The sequence below is a fragment of the Equus caballus genome, chromosome 4 (assembly GCF_041296265.1).
Source record: "Equus caballus isolate H_3958 breed thoroughbred chromosome 4, TB-T2T, whole genome shotgun sequence".
In the NCBI taxonomy this organism is placed as follows: Eukaryota; Metazoa; Chordata; class Mammalia; order Perissodactyla; family Equidae; genus Equus; species Equus caballus.
In genome coordinates this window covers 89,502,069-89,522,163 of record NC_091687.1, presented here as the reverse complement: position 1 = coordinate 89,522,163, position 20,095 = coordinate 89,502,069, and the positions used below count along the sequence as shown (strand labels likewise).

The 20,095-nt window shown below is 38.9% G+C and overlaps 1 protein-coding gene across 1 annotated transcript in view; it reads left to right on the top strand.

Annotated features, from left to right (window-relative positions):
• The first annotated feature begins 6 nt into the window (after positions 1-6).
• The window catches only part of COPG2 (COPI coat complex subunit gamma 2), a 302,894-nt gene continuing 282,805 nt past the window's right edge, over positions 7-20,095 (top strand). Inside the window, exons 1-4 of the mRNA XM_023639688.2 lie at positions 7-235; positions 1,391-1,443; positions 2,073-2,153; positions 4,738-4,809. Of these exons, the coding sequence (XP_023495456.2) occupies positions 199-235; positions 1,391-1,443; positions 2,073-2,153; positions 4,738-4,809 (243 nt within the window). The 5' untranslated portion in view covers positions 7-198. The remainder of the gene's footprint in view (positions 236-1,390; positions 1,444-2,072; positions 2,154-4,737; positions 4,810-20,095) is intronic.

Here is a 20,095-nt window from a genome sequence, read left to right as displayed (position 1 = left end):
AGCAGAGGGCGTGGCCGCGTCCCCTGGGGGCGAGGGCGGCCGGCAAAGCCGAGGAGGGCGGGCCTTGTCCCCGAGTGACGGGACGCCGGCCCAACCGGCGCCAGAGCACGAGGCCGGCCTTCCTGCAGCCTCTTCCGCTCACCGGCTGCGGCGCCTGGGACGGTTGCGGTGGGTCTGGGCGCTGGGAAGTCGTCCAAGATGATTAAAAAATTCGACAAGAAGGACGAGGAGTCTGGTACGCGCTGGGCTTCTGACGCCCACCCTCAGCCGCGGGGGCCCCTTCCCCCGCCGGCCGCCACCTGCTCTCCGGGACTGCGGACCCGGGGGCGTGGGCGCCGCTGTGCCAGGGGGCCGGAGCTGGAGCCCGGCCCCTCCCTCCGCCCCGCTCCGCTCCCGCCGGGGGCCTGCCCCTCGCCCCTCCCCCGGCCGCCCGGGCCACCCCTTGGGTCGCGCGCTCCCGCCCCCCGGCGCCCGCGCTCCGCATTGGGCTGCACAGGGTCTGCGTGTCGTCCCCTCCGCCCAACTCAGGCGCAGCCCCTCGGAGCCGCCCCCGCCCCGCTCACCGGGCGTGGGCTGCCGGCGGAGGGGCGGGCCCTTGGCAGGTGGCGGAGGGAGTGGGTGTGCGCGTGTGAGAGGCGGGGGATGCTGCTCGTTTTAGGCCTAGAGCGGCTCTGAGATCGACGGGACAGTGTGTGTGTGTGTGTAAATGAACTTTGAGGGGCCTGGTACCTTACAGTCTTTCTGGGGACCTTTGCTCTGTCCACTTCCCGGGGGCAAAACTGTCCCATGGTACGTAGATCATTTAACGCTCAGGCGTCCAAAAGTGAGTCGCGTCTGAATGTCCAGAGCAAATAGGGAAGATGCCAGGCTACCTTAAAACAAACAAACACACTCAGTGTTTGATAGGTGCCCTCACAGAGTGTGATCCAGGGTTGGGTTAGTAAACCTCCATGGCCCCTTTCAGCTTTAAGTTTATATGATTTTCTCCTAAACTCCTCTTTTCTGCCTCGCAGTAAATGTTAGAAACACATAAAATAGTGCTTGCCTTTAGGGAAATCTAAAGGACCCTACCACAATCTCGTTAATCTTAGGCGTGTGGACATGACAGGTATTTGTAACATTCATATAAAAAGAGGACAGGGAAAGACGACACATTTCCCGTAGGGCTCCTGCAAAAGAGAAGTGTAAGTTCTTAGAGGATGGCAATGACCGAGCTAGTACCAGCATCAAAATGATCTTATTCGATTTATATGCATATTAATAATGATCACCACTGATATCCAAGTGGTCACCTCACTTAGGTGAGATATCCCAAGCATTCAATACCCTTTTTTGGAATATAAGTTTGTGTAGGACAGCTGTTAAAGACATTTTTTGTTTTGTAATGTAGGTAGTGGCTCCAATCCTTTTCGGCATCTGGAGAAGAGTGCTGTCTTACAGGAGGTATGGCTTGGAAATATATTGTGTTCTTTCTTTTCTATTCCATTTTAGAATGGTGGGCAGAGAGGCCCTGAAATGTTGCGATCCAAAATAAGAATTAAGGAGTGTAACAGAGTTCAGAGTATATAGACTTGAGGGAGAGGGAAGAGGGCTTCCTTGTTATAGAAGAGTCTAGAGTTTATAGAAAGGCAAAAACATGCAGACTCTGCCACATGTTGAGAATTGTAAATAAAACACTAGAAGAGGTGTTTAGTGCAAGGTTATCGAAGGAAGTTATAGATATTAAGCTCATCGTATTCAAACGATGTAAATAGATTTTGTGATTCTAACTTAACAGATGAAGCCCACAGAGTTGAAGCAGCAGGCCTAAGGGAATGAGTTAGAGTGTGGAATGGAAAATCAAGGCCATGTCTTATAAGTTATTAAATTGAATTAATATTATTAATTCAATAATATTAATTGAATAATATTAGTAATTCAATAAATTGAATTAATAATAAATTGAAAACTGTAAGCAGCTAACATTATTTGGATGTAGTGATTAAAATAGATAATGGTCTTTATTAAAGTTGGTTTTCTGTCATCTTTGGTAGAAGATACACTGTGTATAGCAGTGGTTTTTATTTCCATAGGCTCGTCTATTCAATGAAACACCCATCAATCCAAGAAGATGTTTGCATATTCTTACAAAGATTCTTTACTTACTGAACCAGGTAAACTGTTTTGATTTTCCTCAGATTTGTGTCCTGGAATAGAATATATGACATGCAGTGAAATGCTTTCTGGAAAGTATTATTATTTATTTTTAAAAAATTCACTTAATCTTAAAATCTACAATGTTTAAGGTAATAATATATCAAACTTCTTGAGGACAAGGATTATGACATATACTTCTTTTTTAGTCATGAGGTCCTGAACCAGTTAAACACGTTGTAGATTCTTAACACTGATATGAATTTAACAAGGATTAAGAAATATTTAACAAGTTGATGTTACGACATGTTGTTTAGGTGTCTTTATATCCCTCCAAAAATATAGTATAAAATCCTACACAAATTCCAGATAGATATTTTACCCTTTTTTTGTTGGGAGGGTAATAATAGTGATGTTTTAAAGCTTTGATTTTAATATTTAGATTTTATGTTTGTGATGCCTCCTCTACTGTTAAAAACGATATGATTCTGGGCTTAACTGTTTTATACCTTAATGTCCTTTTCTGTAAATGGGGATTATGATAGTACTTGTTTTATAAAGATGTTGTGATTAAATGAGGTAATAAACGTAACGCATTGAGCATAGTCCTGGACACACAGTAAGCATTTGGTACTAGCCTTCATTCAGTCATTCAGCAGATAGTTATTACATACCTGCTATGTCCTATGCACTGTTTTAAGCACTGGGCATATAGCAGACAAAAACCAACAAAAATATTTGCTTTAATGGAATGTAGATTCTATTTGCTGTTATTATTGTTAAATTTTTTTTTTTTTTCGCTTTTTTTGCTTCAGACTAAAAATCTCATGAAATGTCTAGGTTCTTAGAAAATTTGATTTCATTTCTTAGATTCATATATATACATAGACACACACCCACACACATACACACACACAAGCACATGTAAACATACACATACATATATACTTAAGGCGGTTTACATATGGTGCTAAGACGACTATGGTTTCCAATTTGAATTCCATGAGAATATTTTATCTTTACTATGTTTCATGACTGAAGACCTCATCCAGAGACATCATAAAGTTTTCTAGTTTGCAAATGGAGACTGAGCAACAAGTACATACATTTGAATAAAATAGATGTATTTACAAATGTCATATCCCTCTCTGTAGTGTATTAGAAACACTTAAGGCAAAGTCAGTTTAACTTTTCATAGCACACATTTGTGTCGAAGTTGGCTAAATCCATTATATAAACAGAGTTTTGAGTAGTTGAAGTTGGTTCAGAGTAGCATATACTTTTATATTGGCCACAATCTCTTTGATGGGCAACTTATGTTGAAACATTTAGTTATCTTGATAGGGAAATTACCAAGGACAGTCTGGCACATAAACAGGTTTGGGAACTTTAGTTTTATCTTTTGCCTAGTTCTTGGTAGTGCTTTATGGAAAAAAATAGTTGTAAATTTCTACCAGAGTTGACATATCCATATATTCTCTGAGTTTCAAGTCAAAAAGTAGGGACTTAGGACTTACTAATGTGACTTGAAAAGTACATGGATTTCTATGTGTTCACTAAATATTTATGAAAGAAAGAGGGAAATCTGATTATGAGCAACTTGGGTCTTCTGATTTAAGTAATTGTAAACTCTTATTATGCTTTTTCTTTCATCCTAAAATTTCAAAGTTTTTCATAAAAATTTGTTTATTCTTCTACCTATGACAAATAGATTGAAGACTAGTTATATTCTGTGTGAAATATGAAAGTGATTAAGCCTAACATATTATAGGATTGCTTTTAATGAAGAAATTGAACGTTGAGATGGTAATATTTCAGGTGGTCTGTGATCCACAGTGCTTTGACTGTTAGTGAAATAGGTTATCAGACACCTTGCTACTAAAAAAAAATGGTTCCCAGATCAGCAGCATTTGCATCACTGGGAGCTAGTTAGAAATGCAAAGTTTCAGGCTTTATCACAGAGCTGCTGAATTAGAATCTGCATTTTGGCAAGATCCTCGTGATTGATTAAGCACATTAAAGTTATGATCCAAAGGGGCTTGCGCGAGTGTCTTGAGATCTGTTGGCAGCCCCTTAAGCCAACTTTTATATGACTAATCTCGTTCCTGCTCCTTTGGTTGGTCCTTTTTAGCCATGTTTTCTGGGATTCCTAATAGACAGTTCTTTATGGTTTAATATTATTGTGCTCCTTTGATGTGTCAGGCTTTGTGCTGGGCGTTGGATTATAGAAACGTATAAGGTACGCTCTCTGCTCAGAGGCAGGTAACAGTAACATCTTATTCTGATTAGGAACTCAACTTGCTGTCATTTTCTACCTCCTTATAAATCACCGTTCTTCTGGGAAATTAAAATAGTTCTTGCCAAAAAGTTAGAGACCACTATTCCAGAACTTTTATAGCATGGTGTGTGATACTGAATTGTTTTAAATAAGAAGCGGATAAATGGTTATGCACGTTTATAAATTGAAAGCCAGAAAAATAGCAAAAGGCAGAATATTTACAAAGTGGTTTTTTCCTGAGCTCTGAAAGATTTTTGCATAAATAAAGAGAAAATCCTTAATATACTTTTTGTGAAGTTTAAGGGGTTGTTTTGCATTTTACTTAGGGTGAGCACTTTGGAACTACGGAAGCCACGGAAGCCTTCTTTGCAATGACTCGATTGTTTCAATCTAATGATGTAAGTCTTGTTTTTTTATTCTTCTGGGCTGAAAAACCTCCTTTTATTTGTTTTCCTTGGGGAACTTAGAGTGTTCCAAATTAGGGAAGGTTGTTTGAAATGTTTAAAATTACTTAAAAGGTGTTTGTATTCATAGAACTTATAAATGTTCATTAAAGAACATTTGAAAGAATGAACGTGTATGGTATAAAGCTCTTCACCCACAGATCTACCATGCAGTCGTAAAAGCTTTCAATACCCAGCTTCTGGCATGACACTGCAAAGATGGAGTAGTGTAGAAGTCAGTGGACATAGCTGCCACACCTTCAAGTTCTTAGTCAAGTTTCTGGGAGACCCGGTGTTGCTGTTGGTCAGCTGGCCTGGCAATTGAGAAGAACTGAGTGGCCAAGAGGACATGGAGTAGGAAAAGAGAAGAGTGAGAACAGACTGAAACTGTCAGCACCTCTGTATCTCTCTCTCATTGCCTTAGACCACCTTGACTTTCAGAACGCAACGGCTGTGCTTTACTTCTGTCTTCTAAATGTGGCACATATTTCTCTTTTGCTCAGCTCTAGTTCAGAACCATACAGTGAAGGGGATTCCAGGATATATATATATATCTCTCTCCTAGCTTTTTGTTGACAAATTTGCGCAAATCTAGCAGTACTTTTGGTATGTATCGCGTATCATCACAGGCCACATTTTGTGCCCGGGCCCTAGGACCTTCTGGGGTTTGAGTCTGGTTTTATGTCTAGAGAGTGAGAGGTTTTGAGAGTAGGTCCTCACGAACATGAGCAGTCCCTTGTAAGGCAACCATCTCAGGATAAGCCGTTACACATTCTTTGGGCAAAGGGAGACTAATTTCCTCAGACAGTGGGTGAAGATCGGCCTCAACTTGCGAAGGAGGCTTGGAGGAATTTAGGAGTTCAGGGTACTCAGCTTCATCAGAGTCTGCCCATATGTCCCCATCCCAATTTTTAGGGCCCCACTCCGTCCCAATTAAGGTCCTAACTTTAACATAAGATATCTCACAAGGGTGTGAATTGCATTTGCATCGTAATTCAACCTCCTGTAGGATGTGCTTTTCAGAAATCTCAGCCCTGTGTTCACATGACATAGGGCTTTCTATTAAGGCATTAGAGAAAGTTTCTAGTCCCTTATCCAGATCTTGAACTATGAATTTAAAACTGAGCTCATCATTTTCTTTTACCAAGTTCTCCAGTGTACTTAGAAGCAACTAACCCATTATACAACTAATTTTTACAAAAATGTTCTATGGCAGCAACTACTGGGTTACGCAAAGACTTGTCTTCTATAGGTTCTTGATTATACTTGTCTACAGGTGATAACTTAAGTGTTTTACCACTGCATGCCATAGACTACTAGTGTCCCCTTTACCAGTGGAAACAGGGTCATTAATGCCTTTTATCAAATCAGAGAAGCAATTTCAGATTCCTATCCTTAAGGTCCTGTTTCCCTTTAACTACTCCCTGTACCAAAAATTCAGGGTTTAATCAAGGAAGCAGAACTACTATGATTATTATAGAATTAATTGTTAGTGAAATTGGACTAGAAAACTAGGCATTTCAAGCTGCTGGAGTAGGGCCACAGAGAGGAACTATTATAAAAGTATGGAAGGCTGTTGCCTCTTTGTGACTCTGAATTTGTAGCCCAAGCGTCTGGTAGTGGGCTTGAGGTTGCTGTTGCTCAGAGGGCTGGCAGTGGGGAAGAAGAGCTGGACATGGGGCAAAGAAGAGGATGCAGAGCAGGGAAGAAAGAGTAAGGACAAACTGGAAGCCTCTAGCACAGAGATTGTATTAAGAAAAGAAGGCATGAAATAGTTTTCTAGGAAATGGATTGGGCAAATGTGGGATTGTTGGACAGGATGAACTTTCCCTTGAAGTTAGTGGTCATGAATTTAAAGTATTACCAGGTAGCATGGTGAATGTTTTTCTCCATCTACAGCCTTCAGGTTAAGGCATGGAACAGTTAAAGAGATTGGGTTTAATCGGGGTTGGGGTTTTGCCAGGTTAGTAAACAGAGGGAGAAGCAAGGAAGTTGAGCGATTGAAATATTCACTATGGAATCTCTGTTTGGTTAGGAGGCAAGTGAGAACAGGGACTAATATTTAAAAAAAATAAGGGAAGTAACCTGGGGTCTATATATGCAACTAGGAACAGTGGCAGGTGATGCAGTCTAGCGGCAGAAGTGTTAAAGCCAGAGTTTTTTAGGGAGGAAGGAGATACAGTGAAAGAAGCCAGTGTAGTGATTTTGAAAAGACAATGAGGATCAACTTGGACAGCTTCACCACTTATAGGTCTGGTAGATGAAGGTAGGAGAGAAAACAGCCACCGTCTGAGAGGGCTGCAGGGGAATCCTCAGGGGAGAGCCAGGTTTTAGTTAGAGAAAAGATGGGAACATTCAGAGGAGAGAAAAGGCTATAAGGGGTTTTGCTGATGAAAGAGCCAGAGAACATGATGGAGGGGTTTGGGATTTGGGGAAGGATGGCAGATGGAGTCAGATTAGGTGCTGCACCTGGCTGCATGGCGGTGTGTGTCCACGTGACGAGTGCTGACCAGGCTGTTTGAGTTTTTTTGTAGTGACTGAGGTGGGTAACCGTGCACAGCATGATGTGATTCATTTCAGTGGTCCCTTAGGCAGAACATGGAGTTGAGAGTGTGATTTTTGGAGGGGAAGGAGAGGTGGGGCCTTTACCAGCAGCATGTGGAGCTCCTTCCCATCCCAGCCTTCCTTTACTAGAGGGTAATTACTGTCTTGAGATTGGTGTCCTCCTATCCGTGTTTGTTACATGTGTTTGTATGCATAATCTATACTTCGTGTTTTTGTGTGTTTTAAAATATAATGTTGTAAATGATGTCATTTTCGTATTATTTTGCGGTTTTAAAAATTAATATATTTTTGAGGTCTACCCACTTACTACATATACTACTTTATACAGTTTCATTACTGAATGGAATTGCAGTGTGTGAATATACGGTCTTCCTATTTATTTATCCATTCTCCCATGGGCAGATAAATGAGTTGCTCTCACTTTTTTGGTGTTACACGTAATGTTTATGTACATGTCTTCTTGTGCACATAGTGAGAATTTTTCTGGGGTAAGTACCTACGAGTGGAATTTCTAGGTAATGCTAGTTATTCGATCTTGTTAAATTGATCTTAAAAGGTTGTACTAATTTACACAGATGCTACTCCAAATCCTCACCTGGCTCCTGATAATAATTTCTTATCATCAGAACTAATTATTTGTAAAATGGCATTTCTTTGTGGTTTTAATTTGCATTTTCATTATCACTGCTGAAACTGAAACTTTTCGTATGTTTAGTGACCATTTTACTTTCCTCCTCTGTGAATTGTTCATATTCTTTGCTTATTTATATTCCTCCTACGGGTTTGTAGGTTTAAAATTTTTTAATTTTAATCTTTTTAAAAAATCAGCTTTATTGAATATAATTTATATCAAATAAAATTCACCACTTTTAAGTGTACAATTCAGTGAGTTTTGACCAACATATGGTGTCATGGAACCATCCCCACAGTCGTGATATAGAAACTTTTCATCAGCCCAGAATGTGTCCCCATGTTCCTTTGTTGTCCGTCTCCTCCCTCAACCTCTAGCACCTGGCAACCACTGATCTACTTTCTTTTTTTTTTTTTTGAGGAAGATTAGCCCTGAGCTAACATCTGCTGCCAATCCTCCTCTTTTTGCTGAGGAAGACTGGCCCTGAGCTCACATCCGTGCCCGTCTTCCTCTACTTTATGTGTGGGACACCTGCCACAGCATGGCTTGCCAAGCGGTGCCATGTCCGCACCCAGGATCTGAACCGGCAAACCCTGGGCCGCCGAAGTGGAACGTGCCAACTTAACTGCTGCGCCACCTGGCCAGCCCCTGATCTACATTCTGACACATAGTTTTGCATTTCCTAGAATTCCATTTAGATTTAATCATACAGCATATAGTCTTTTATGACTTTTATGTCTTATTTCTTTCACTTATCTTATAGCTTTTGAGATTGATCCAAGTGTTGTGTGTATCAGTAGTTTGTTCATTTTTATTGGAGGTAGTTTAATTTATTCATTGATTCACAACTTAGTGGATATTTGAGTTATTTACAGTTTATGGTTATTGTGAAGAAAGCTGCTAAAAATACTCAAGTGCAAGTCTGTGTGGACCTATGTTTTCATTTTCTTTGTTCATATCTGGAGGTGGCATTGTTGAGTTTGCATTTCCTTAACGATGACTGTATTAAGGAAACATATGCTTATTTGCCATCTATGTATTTTCTTTGCTGAAGTGTCTGTTCGAATCTTTTACTTGTTTTTTTGTTTTTTAATCTGATTGTCTTCTTATTGAGTTGTAAGTGTTCTTTATATTTTCGGGTTACAAGACCTTTATCAGATAGATGTTTTGTAAATATTTCCTCCCAGTCTGTGGCTTGCCTTTTCTTCACTTACCGCTGTCATCTTCTTCTTTTTTTTCCCCTAAAGATTGGCACCTGAGCTAACATGGGTTGCCAGTCTTACTTATTTGTTTTTCTTCTTCTTCTCCCCAAAGCCCCCCAGTACATAGTTGTGTATTCTAGTCGTGAGTGCCTCAGGTTGTGCTGTGTGGGACACTGCCTCTGCATGGCCTGATGAGCGGTGCCATGTCCATGCCCAGGATCCGAACTGGCGAAACCCCGGGCCGCCAAAGCAGACCGCGCGAACTTAACCATTCAGCCACGGGGCGGCCCCTGCTTCTTCTTTTTAAGTATAATTTACAGACAACAAAATTCACCCTTTTTAGGGTATAGTTGTATGAGTTTTGACAAATGCATACAGTAGTATTATCACCCCTCTGCAATCAAGACTGAGGAGATTTGATCGCTCCAACAAGTTCCCTCATGCCTCATTGTAAGGTCTATTCCTCCTGTCCTCAGCCCCCAGCAACCACTAATCTCTTTTCTTTCCTTATACTTTTGCCTTCCAGGAAGTCCTAAGAATGACATACTGGGTAAAGCCTTAGGAGTCTTCTTTTCAGTCACTTAGCATGGTGCATTTGAGATTTGTCCATGCTGTTGTTGGTATCAGTAGTTTACTCCCTTTTATTTTCATGGTAATATTCCATTGTGTGGATGTACCTCAGTTTGTTTATCTGTTCACCAGTTGAAGGATATTTGGGTTGTTACCAGTTTTTGGTGGTTATGAATAAAGTTGCTATAAATATTCATGGTAAAGTTTTTGAACGTAAGTTTTTATTTCTCTTGGGTAAATATCTGGAGTGGGATTGCTGGGTCTTACAGTAGGTGTATGTATGTTTAATTTTGTAAGAAACTGCCAACCCATTTTCCAAAGTGACTGTACCATTCCCACCACCACTGTAGGAGAGTTCTAGTTGTTCTGCGTTCTGGTCAGCACTTGGTATTGTCTTTAATTTTAGCCTTTCTAATAGGTGTGTAGTGGTATCTCTTTGTAGTTTTAATTTGCATTTTCCTGGTGACCAGTGATCTCAAACATCTTTTCATGTGCTTTTTTTGCCTTCCATGTATCTTCCATGGTAAAGCATCTGGTCATATCTTTTACCTGTTTTTAATAATTTGGTTGTATATTTTCTTTCTTTTTTGGAAGAGGAAGATTGGCCCTGAGCTAACATCTGTTGCCAATCTTCCTCTTTTTGCTTGAGGAAGATCGTCACTGAGCTAACATCTGTGCCATTCTTCTTCTATTCTATGTGGTATGCCGCCACAGCTTGGCTTGATGAGCTGTGCTAGGTCCACACCTGGGATCTGAGCCTGTGAACCCCAGGCTGCCAAAGGAGAGCACGTGAACTTAATCACTGCGCCACTGGGCCAGCCCCTGTATTTTCTTATTATTGAATTTTGGGAGGTTATTATATATTCTGGATACAAGTCCTTTATCAGATATGTTTCCCAGATATTTTCTCCCAGTCTGTGGCGTGTTTTTTCACTTTCCTAGTCTTTCAAAGAGCAGAAGTTTTTAATTTTGATCAAGTTCAGTTTATCAATTTTTTTGTTGTGGATTGTTCTTTTGATGTGTATTGTAGAAATCTTTGCCTAACTCAAGGTCACAGAGATTTTCTTCTATGTAATTTTTCTAGGCATTTTGTAGTTTTTATATCTTACAATTATTATTATTTTAAGATCCGTTTTGAATTAAATTTTGTATATGATATAAACTAAGGGTTAGATTTCTTTTCATCTCCTTGCTCTTCCTCCCTCCATTATCTCTTCCTTTTGCTTCTACTTTCTTTTCTCAGCAAATGGTCCTGGAATAGTTGCATATCAATATGGAAGGAAGAGGAGGTGGAGGAAACGGTGATTGAGTTACATTGACACATTGGAACATTCTGTTTTGTTTCATTGATCTATATGTCTGTTCTTATGCTAGTATCATATTGTCTTGATTACTGTAGCTTTAGAGTAAGTTTTAAATCAGATAGAGCATATTTTCCTATTTTTTTTCTTTTTCAAAATTTTTTTGGCTCTTCTAGGTTCTTTGTATTTCCATATGAATTTTAGAATCAGCTTGTCCATTTCTACTAAAAAAATGCATGCTGGAACTTTAATGGGGATTGCATTGAATCTAGTGATCAATTTGAGGAAATTGACATAACATTATTGAGTTTTCTGATCCACATACATGGTATATATCTCCCTTTATTCAGGTCTCCAATTTCTGTCAGCAGTATTATAGCTTTCAGCATGCAAGTCTTATACATATTTTGTGAAATTTGTTAATAATTTTTTATACCACAGTAGACCCCGTTTTCTGCAGGGGATATGTTCTAAGACCCCCCGGTGGATGCCTGAAACTGTGGAGAACCAAATCTTATATGTACTATGTTTTTTCCTATACATCTATACCTTTGATAAAGTTTAGTTTATAAATTAGGCACAATAAGAGATTAACAACAATAACTAATAATAGAATAGTTATAACAATATACTGTAATAAAAGTTATGTGAATGTGGTCTTTCTCAAAATTGTACTGTACTTAGTGACCCTTCTTCTTGTGCTGATGTGAGATAATAAAATGCCTACATGATGAGATGAATTGAGGTGAATGATGCAGGCGTTCTGATGTAGCATTAGGCTACTGCTGACCTTCTGACAGTAAGTCAGAAGGAGGATCCTCTGCTCCCACACCATGGTTTGACTGCAGGGAGTTGAAACTGTGGAAAGTGAAATTGCAGATAGAGGGGACTCACTGTATTGAATCTGTATTGTTTGTAGGTAGTCTATAGAAATTAAATTGATTTTTGTGTATTGACTTGTTTCCTGTGATCTTTTTTTTTCTTTTTTGCGGAAGATTAGCCCTGAGCTAACATCTGCCACCAATCTTTTTGCTGAGGAAGATTGACCCAGAGCTAACATCTGTGCCCATCTTCCTCTACTTTATATGTGGACGCCTGCCACAGCATGGCTTGGTAAACAGTGTGTAGGTCCACACCTGGGATCTGAACCAGTGAACCCTGGGCTGCCAAAGTGGAACTTAGCTTCTCTGCCACTGGCCAGCCTCTGTTTCCTGTGATCTTGTTAAATTCATTTATTAGTTCTAGGAGTATTTTGGGAGATTCCTTAGGATTTACTTTTTCCTTTTTAATCTGTATGCCTTTTATTTGTTTATCTTATCTTCTTATCTTGCACTATTATACAGTGTGAATAGAAGTGATGGCAGGGGACATCCTTGCTTTGTTCCTGATCTTAAGGGGAAGATGTTTAGTCTTTCACCATTAAGTAGGATGTTAGCTCTAAGTTTTTCATAGGTGACCTTTATCAGATTGAGGGAGTTCTTTTCTATTCCCAGTTTGTGGAGAGATTTTTTTCATGAAGGAGCAGTGAATTTTGTCAAATGTTTTTTAAAGATATCCATTAGATTATCATATTTTATCTTTTTAGTATATTAGTATGGTGAGGTGCGTTTATTTATTTTCTTGGAACATATAAAATCTTTGGTTTCTGTTTGTTAAAATTGGTTAAGGAATTTTGAGTCTGTGGTCTTGAAATATATTGATCTGTAGTTTTTTCTCATGATGTTTTTGTCTGGGTTTTGTATTTGAATAATACTAGCCTCATAAAATGAATTGGGAAGTGTTTCTTCCCATTCTGCTTTCTGGAAGAGTTTTTTGTACAATCATTATTAATTTTTCCTAAAACATTTGATGGGGTTCACTATTGAAGTCATTTTCTTTGTGGGAAAATTTTTAATAATTAACTCCATTAAAAAGAAATAGATATGGTGCTATTCAGATTATTTGTCTTCTTGAGTGGGCTCTGGTAGTTTATGTCTTTCAAGGAATTTGTCCATTTCATCTAAATAGTTGAACTCTATTGGCATAAAACTATTCATAATAGTCCCCTATTCTTTTATTGTTTGTAGGATCTGTAGTGATGTCTCTTCTTTCATTCTGATATTGGTAATTTGTATCTTCTCTCTTTCGTTCCTGGGAGGTTTGTCTAGAGATTTGTAAACTTTATTGATCTCTTCATAGAACCAGATGTTTATTCTGGTGATTTTTCTCTATTAATTGTTTTTCTCTTCCAAACATTGTGCAAAAAAACCAGAATGCTGAAAAATCAAGGCAAGGGCCGGCCTAGTGGTACAGCGGTTAAGTTCATATATTCTTCTTCGGCAGCCTGGGGTTCACTGGGTGGGATCCTGGGTGTGGACATGGCACCGCTTGGCAAGCCATGCTGTGGTAGGCGTCCCACATATAAAGTGGAGGAAGGTGGGCGTGGATGTTAGCTTAGGGCCAGTCTTCCTCAGCAAAAAGAGGAAGATTGGCAGCAGATGTTAGCTCAGGGCTAATCTTCCAAAAAAAAAAAAAAAAAAAAGCCAGAAGAAGGAAAAAAAAAAAAAGAAAAGAAGGAAGCATAGATCAAAAAGCAGGAGAGCCACCCCTGATGGCCTAGTGGTTAAAGTTCGGCGCACTCCGCTTCAGCAGCCTGGGTTCTCTTCCTGGTCGCAGAACCACACCACTCATCTGTCAGTAGCCATGCTGTGGTTGTGGCTCACATAGAAGAATTAGAATGACTTACAACTAGGAAATACAACTATGTACTGGGGCTTTGGGAAGGAAAAGACAAAGAGGAAGATTGACAGCAGATGTTAGCTCAGGATGAATTTTTCCCTGCAAAAAAAAAAAGCAAGACAAATATAAATCATATAATATGTAGATATAGACCCAAATGTATCATTATCTACATTAAATGTAAATGAACGCAAAGAACATTTACAAAATTGACTATATACTGGGCCATAAAGGAAGACTCAACAAATTTCAAATCTTATGGACTGGGTTCTCTAAATACAATGGATTAATGTCGGAAATTAATAATAGGAGAATAACTAGATAATTCACCATATGTTTTGATATTAATAACACATTTCTGTTGTTTCCAGCCTTGATGGAATAAAGGGGCTAGATTTACCCTGCTACCATAGATACCTAGAAAATCAAACAAAATATATTACATGGTAGTTTTTAGAGATTAGATTAACAGGCCTTCCAGGACTGTGATCTGAAGAAAAAAAAAAAACAAGATGAGCCCTAGGATTGCACCAGCTCGTTGACCAGAGGCAGATTACAGGCCTTATGTCAGGGGGGGCATGCGGAAAAAGAGCATAGCTTTCCCTCTGAGTTGAGAGCACAGATGGGGTTTGGGGAAGCCAAGAGAGCCCTAATTTGTAGGGCAGAGTACAAGTGAGGAAAGAGGTGAGGGGAGAAGGAGAGAGGGAAGAAAGGAAGGAGATAGTTCCAGTGATCTGCTGAGGGGCTCCCCTTGAATCTTGGGATAAGAACTGATCTGTGCATGCGTAAAAGGGAACTACCCAAGGCCAAAGAAAGAATCACCAGAACACAGGGCTGAGAATAGTTCATATTCCCACCAGTGAGAGTGGAAAGGCCTTGTCGTCTGGTATAGTTCTCAGAAAGGTATCATTCAGTAGTGGGAATATATTAGCCTTAGACTAAAGCTTAAAAAAGCTTAAAAGCAACCCTCAAAAGTGGAACACTGATCCCAGGAGCATGATTGCTGGATCAAATAGTAAGAGTATGTTTAGTTTTGTAAGAAACTGCCAAACCACCTACCAAAGGGGCTGTACTGTTTTCATTCCCACCAACAGCGAGTGAGAGTCTCTGTTGTTCCACATCCCCATCAACATTTGGTGTTGTCACTTCCAGATTTTGGCCATTCTATTAGGAGTGTAGTGGTATCTCATTGTTTTAATTTGCCTTTCCCTGATGACATTATGATGTGGAGCATCTTTTCATATACTTGTTTGCCATCTGTTTATCTTCTGAAGTGAGGTGTCTGTTAAGATATTTGGCCCATTTTTTAATCAAGTTGTTTTTCTTATTTTTGACTTTTAAGAGTCTTTTGTATATTTTGAGTAAAGTCCTTTCTCAGATATGTGTTCTGCAAATATTTTCTGCCTGTCTATGGCTTGTCTTCTCAGCCTCTTGACATTGTCTTTTGCAGAGCAGAAGTTTTTAATTTTAATAAAGGCTAGCTTACCCATTATTTCTTTTATGATCGTGCCTTTGGTGTTGTATCTGAAAAGTCATCACATGCCTAAGGTCATCTAGGTTATCTTCTGTATTGTCTTCAAGGAGTTTTACAGTTTTGTATTTTACATTTAGGTCTGTGATCCACTTTGAGTTAATTTTTGTGAAGGGTGTAAGGTCTGTCTAGGTTCATTTTTTTGCATGTGGATGTCCATTTGTCCCAGCACCATTTATTGAAGAGACTGTCTTCGCCACATTGTATGCCTTTGCTGCTTTGTCAAAGATCAGTTGACTTTATTTATGTGGTCTATTTCTGGGTTGTGTCTTCTGTTGCATTGATATATTTGTCTGTTCTTTCACCAATACCACACTGTCTTCTTCATTCCTTGCTATGTTTCTGAGTTATTAGCTAGAATAATTTTCCCTGTGCTTGAACAATATACCATTTAGAATCTTGCTCTTACTAGACTTTAGATACTTTATCCTATGCCAGTAAGATCCTGGGTTTATTCTTCTGTGGCTATGAGTTGTTTATTTTTCCATTTATGAACTTCCCTTCATTTTGCCCTTGGCTATCTATTTAAATTTTTTGTTCCTATTTTATTCAGCATCTTTGTGTATTTATTTAGGCCGTATGTTTTAGTGGTTACAAGCACATCTTTGCCAACACTTTGTGTTGTCACTCTTTAATTTTAGCCATTTTGGTGGGTGGGAGGTGGTATCTGAAATGTGGTCTTTTTTAAAAAAAAAATTTTATTGAGTTAACGATAGGTTACAATCTTGTGAAATTTCACTTGTACATTATTGTCTGTCACTTGTGTTGTAGGTGCAACCTTTCACCCTTTGTGCCCACCCCCCACCCTGTCTTTCCCCTGGTAGCCACTAATCTGTTCTCTTTGTCCACATGTTTAAATTCCTCATATGAGTGGAGTCATACAGAGATTGTCCTTCTCTGTCTGGCTTATTTCACTTAATATAATTCCCTCAAGGTCCATCCATGTTGTTGCAAATGGGACAGTTTTGTTCTTTTTTATAGCTACGTAGTATTCCCTTGTATATATATATACCGCATCTTTTTTATCCAATCATCTGTTGATGGGCACTTTGGTTGCTTTCACGTCTTGGCTGTTGTAAATAATGCTGCAGTGAATGTTGGGGTGCATGGGACTTTTGGAATTGCTGACTTCAAGCTCTTTGGATAGCTACCCAGTAGTGGGATAGCTGCATCGTATGGTAGTTCTATTTTTAATTTTTGAGGAATCTCCATACTGTTTTCCATAGTGGCTTCACCAGTTTGCATTCCCACCAGCGGTATATGAGGGTTCCTTTTTCTCCACAACCTCTCCAACATTTGTTACTATTTGTTTTAGTTATTTTTGTCATTCTAATGGGCGTAAGGTGATATCTTAGTGTAGTTTTGATTTGCCTTTCCCTGATGATCAGCGATGATGAGCATCTTTTCATGTGCCTATTGGCCATCCGTATATCTTCTTTGTAGAAGTGTCTGTTCATGTCTCCTGCCAATTTTTTGATTGGGTTGTTTAATTTTTTGTTGTTGAGTTCTTTATATGTCATGGATATTAAGCCTTTGTTGGATGTATTACTTGCAAATATTTTTTCCCAGTTAGTGGGTTGTTTTTTTGTTTCAACCCTGTTTTCCCTTGCCTTGAAGAAGCTCTTTAGTCTGATGAAGTCCCATTTGTTTATTCTTTCTATTGTTTCCCTTCTCTGAGAATACATGGTGTCTGAAAAGATCCTTTTAATACTGATGTTAAAGAGTGTACTGCCGACATTTTCTTCTAGAAGCCTTGTGGTTTCAGGTCTCAGCTTTAGGTCTTTGATCCATTTTGAGTTTATTTTGGTGAATGGTGAAAAAGAATGGTCAATTTTCATTCTTTTACATGTAGCTTTCCAGTTTTCCCAGCACCGTTTGTTGAAAAGACTTTCTTTTCTCCATTGTATGCCCTCAGCTCCTTTGTCAAAGATTAGCTGTCCATAGATGGGTGGTTTTATTTCTGGGCTTACAATTCTGTTCCATTGATCTGTGCACCTGTTTTTGTACCAGTACCATGCTGTTTTGGTTACTGTAGCTTTGTAGTATGTTTTGAAGTCAGGGATTGTGATGCCTCCAGCTCTGTTCCTCTTTCTCAGGATTGCTTTAGCAATTTGGGGTCTTTTGTTGCCTCATATGAATTTTAGGATTCTTTGATCTATTTCTGTAAAGAATGTCACTGAGATTCTGATTGGGATGGTGTTGAATCTATAGATTGCTTTAGGTAGAATGGACATTTTAACTATGTTTATTCTTCCAATCCATGTACATGGAATGTCTTTTCATCTCTTTATGTCGTCATCCATTTCTTTCAGAAAAGCCTTATAATTTTCATTGTATAGGTCTTTCACTTCCTTAGTTAAATTCACCCCGAGGTATTGTATTCTTTTTGTTGCGATTGTGAATGGTATTGTGTTCTTGAGTTCTTTTTCTGTTAGTTCGTTATTAGAGTATAAAAATGCTACTGATTTATGTAAATTGATTTTATACCCTGCAACTTTGCTGTAGTTGTTGATTACTTCTAAAAGTTTTCGAGTGGATTCTTTGGGGTTTTCTATATATAAGATTATGTCATCTGCAAACAGCGAGAGTTTCACTTCTTCGCTCCCTATTTGGATTCCGTTTTCTTGCCTAATTGCTCTGGCCAAAACCTCCAGTACTATGTTAAATAAGAGTGGTCATAGAGGGCATCCTTGTTTCGTTCCTGTTTTCAGGGGGATGGCGCTCAGTTTTTGCCCATTGAGTAATAATGTTGGCTGTGGGTTTGTCATATATGGCCTTTATTATGTTGAGGTAGTTCCCTTCCGTGCCCATTTTGTTCAGAGATTTTATCATAAATGGCTGTTGGATCTTGTTGAATGCTTTCTCTGCATCTATTGAGATGATTATATGGTTTTTATTCCTCAGTTTGTTGATGTGGTGTATCACATTGATTGATTTGCAGATGTTGAACCATCCCTGTGTCCCTGGTATGAATCCCACTTGATCGTGATATATGATCCTTTTGATGAATTGCTGTATTCGGGTTGCCAAAATTTTGTTTAGAATTTTTGCATCTATGTTCATCAGCGATATTGGCCTGTAGTTCTCCTTTTTCATGCTGTCCTCGTCAGGCTTTGGTATCAGTGTGATGTTGGCCTCGTAGAATGTGTTAGGAAGTGTTCCATCCTCCCTAATTTTTTGGAATAGCTTGAAAAGGATAGGTATTAAATCCTCTCTGAAAGTTTGGTAGAATTCCCCAAGAAACCATCTGGTCCTGGGGTTTTATTCTTTGGGATGCTTTTGATTGATGTTTCAATCTCTTTCCTTGTGATTGGTCTGTTCAAATTGTCTGCTTCTTCTTGAGTGAGCTTTGGGATATTGTAGAAGTCCAATAATTTATCCATTTCCTCTAGGTTATCCATTTTCCTGTCATATAGTTTTTCGTAGTATTCTCTTATAATCCGTTGTATTTCTGTGGAGTCTGTTGTTATTTCTCCTCTTTCATTTCTGATTTTGTTTATTTGAGCTTTCTCTTTTATTTTGTAAGTCTGGCTGGGGTTTGTCAATTTTATTTATCTTCTCAAAGAACCAGCTCTTTGTTTCATTGATCCTTTCTACTGCCTTTTTTGTTTCAGTAGCATTTATTTCTGCTCTGATTTTTATTATTTCTCTCCTTATGCTGACTTTGGGCTTTGTTTGTTGTTCTTTCTCTAATTCAGTTAGGTGTGGTTTAAGATTGCTGATTTGGGATTTTTCTTGTTTGTTAAGATGTGCCTGAATTGCGATGAATTTTCCTCTTGATACAGCTTTTGCTGCATTCCATATGAGTTGGTATGGTATGTTATCATTTTCATTTGTCTCCAGGTATTTTTTGATTTCTTCTTTAATTTCTTCAATGATCCATTGCTTGTTCAGTTGTTTAGTCTCCACATCCTTGTGCCTTTCTCAGCTTTTTTCTTGTAATTAATTTCTAGCTTTATAGCATTATGATTGGAGAAGATGCTTGTTATTATTTCAATTTTTTAAAATTTGTAGAGGCTTGCCTTGTTTCCCAACATATGGTCTATCCTTGAGAATGTTCCATGCGTGCTTGAGAAGAATGTGTATTCTGCTGTTTTTGGATGGAGTGTTCTATATATGTCTATTAAGTCCAACTGTTTTAGCTTTTCATTTAGCTCCAGTGTTTCTTTGTTGATTTTCTCTCTGGATAATCTGTCCATTGATGTGAGTGGGGTGTTGAGGTCCCTTACTATTATTGTGTTACTTTTAATATCTTCTTTTAGGTTTGTTAATAGTTGCTTTATGAACTTTGGTGCTCCTGTGTTGGATGCATAGATATTTATAAGTGTTATTTCTTCTTGATGAAGTGTCCCTGTGATCATTATATCTTGGCCCTCTATGTTTCTCTTTACTTGCTTTATCTTGAAGTCTGTTTTGTCTGATATAAGTATTGCAACACCTGCTTTCTTTTGTTTGCTATTAGCTTGGAGTATTGTCTTCCACCCCTTCACTCTGAGCCTGTGTTTGTCTTTGGAGCTGAGGTGTGTGTGCTGGAGGCAAGAAATTGTTGGATCTTGTTCTTTAATCCATTTTGCCACTCTGTGTTTTTTTATTGGAGAGTTCAGTCCATTTACATTGAGGGTGATTATTGATGCATGAGGGCTTAATGCTGTCATTCTCTTGCTCGTTTTCTGGTTTTCCTGTGATTCCTTTGTTTCTCGTCCTGTGTTTTAGCCTACCCATT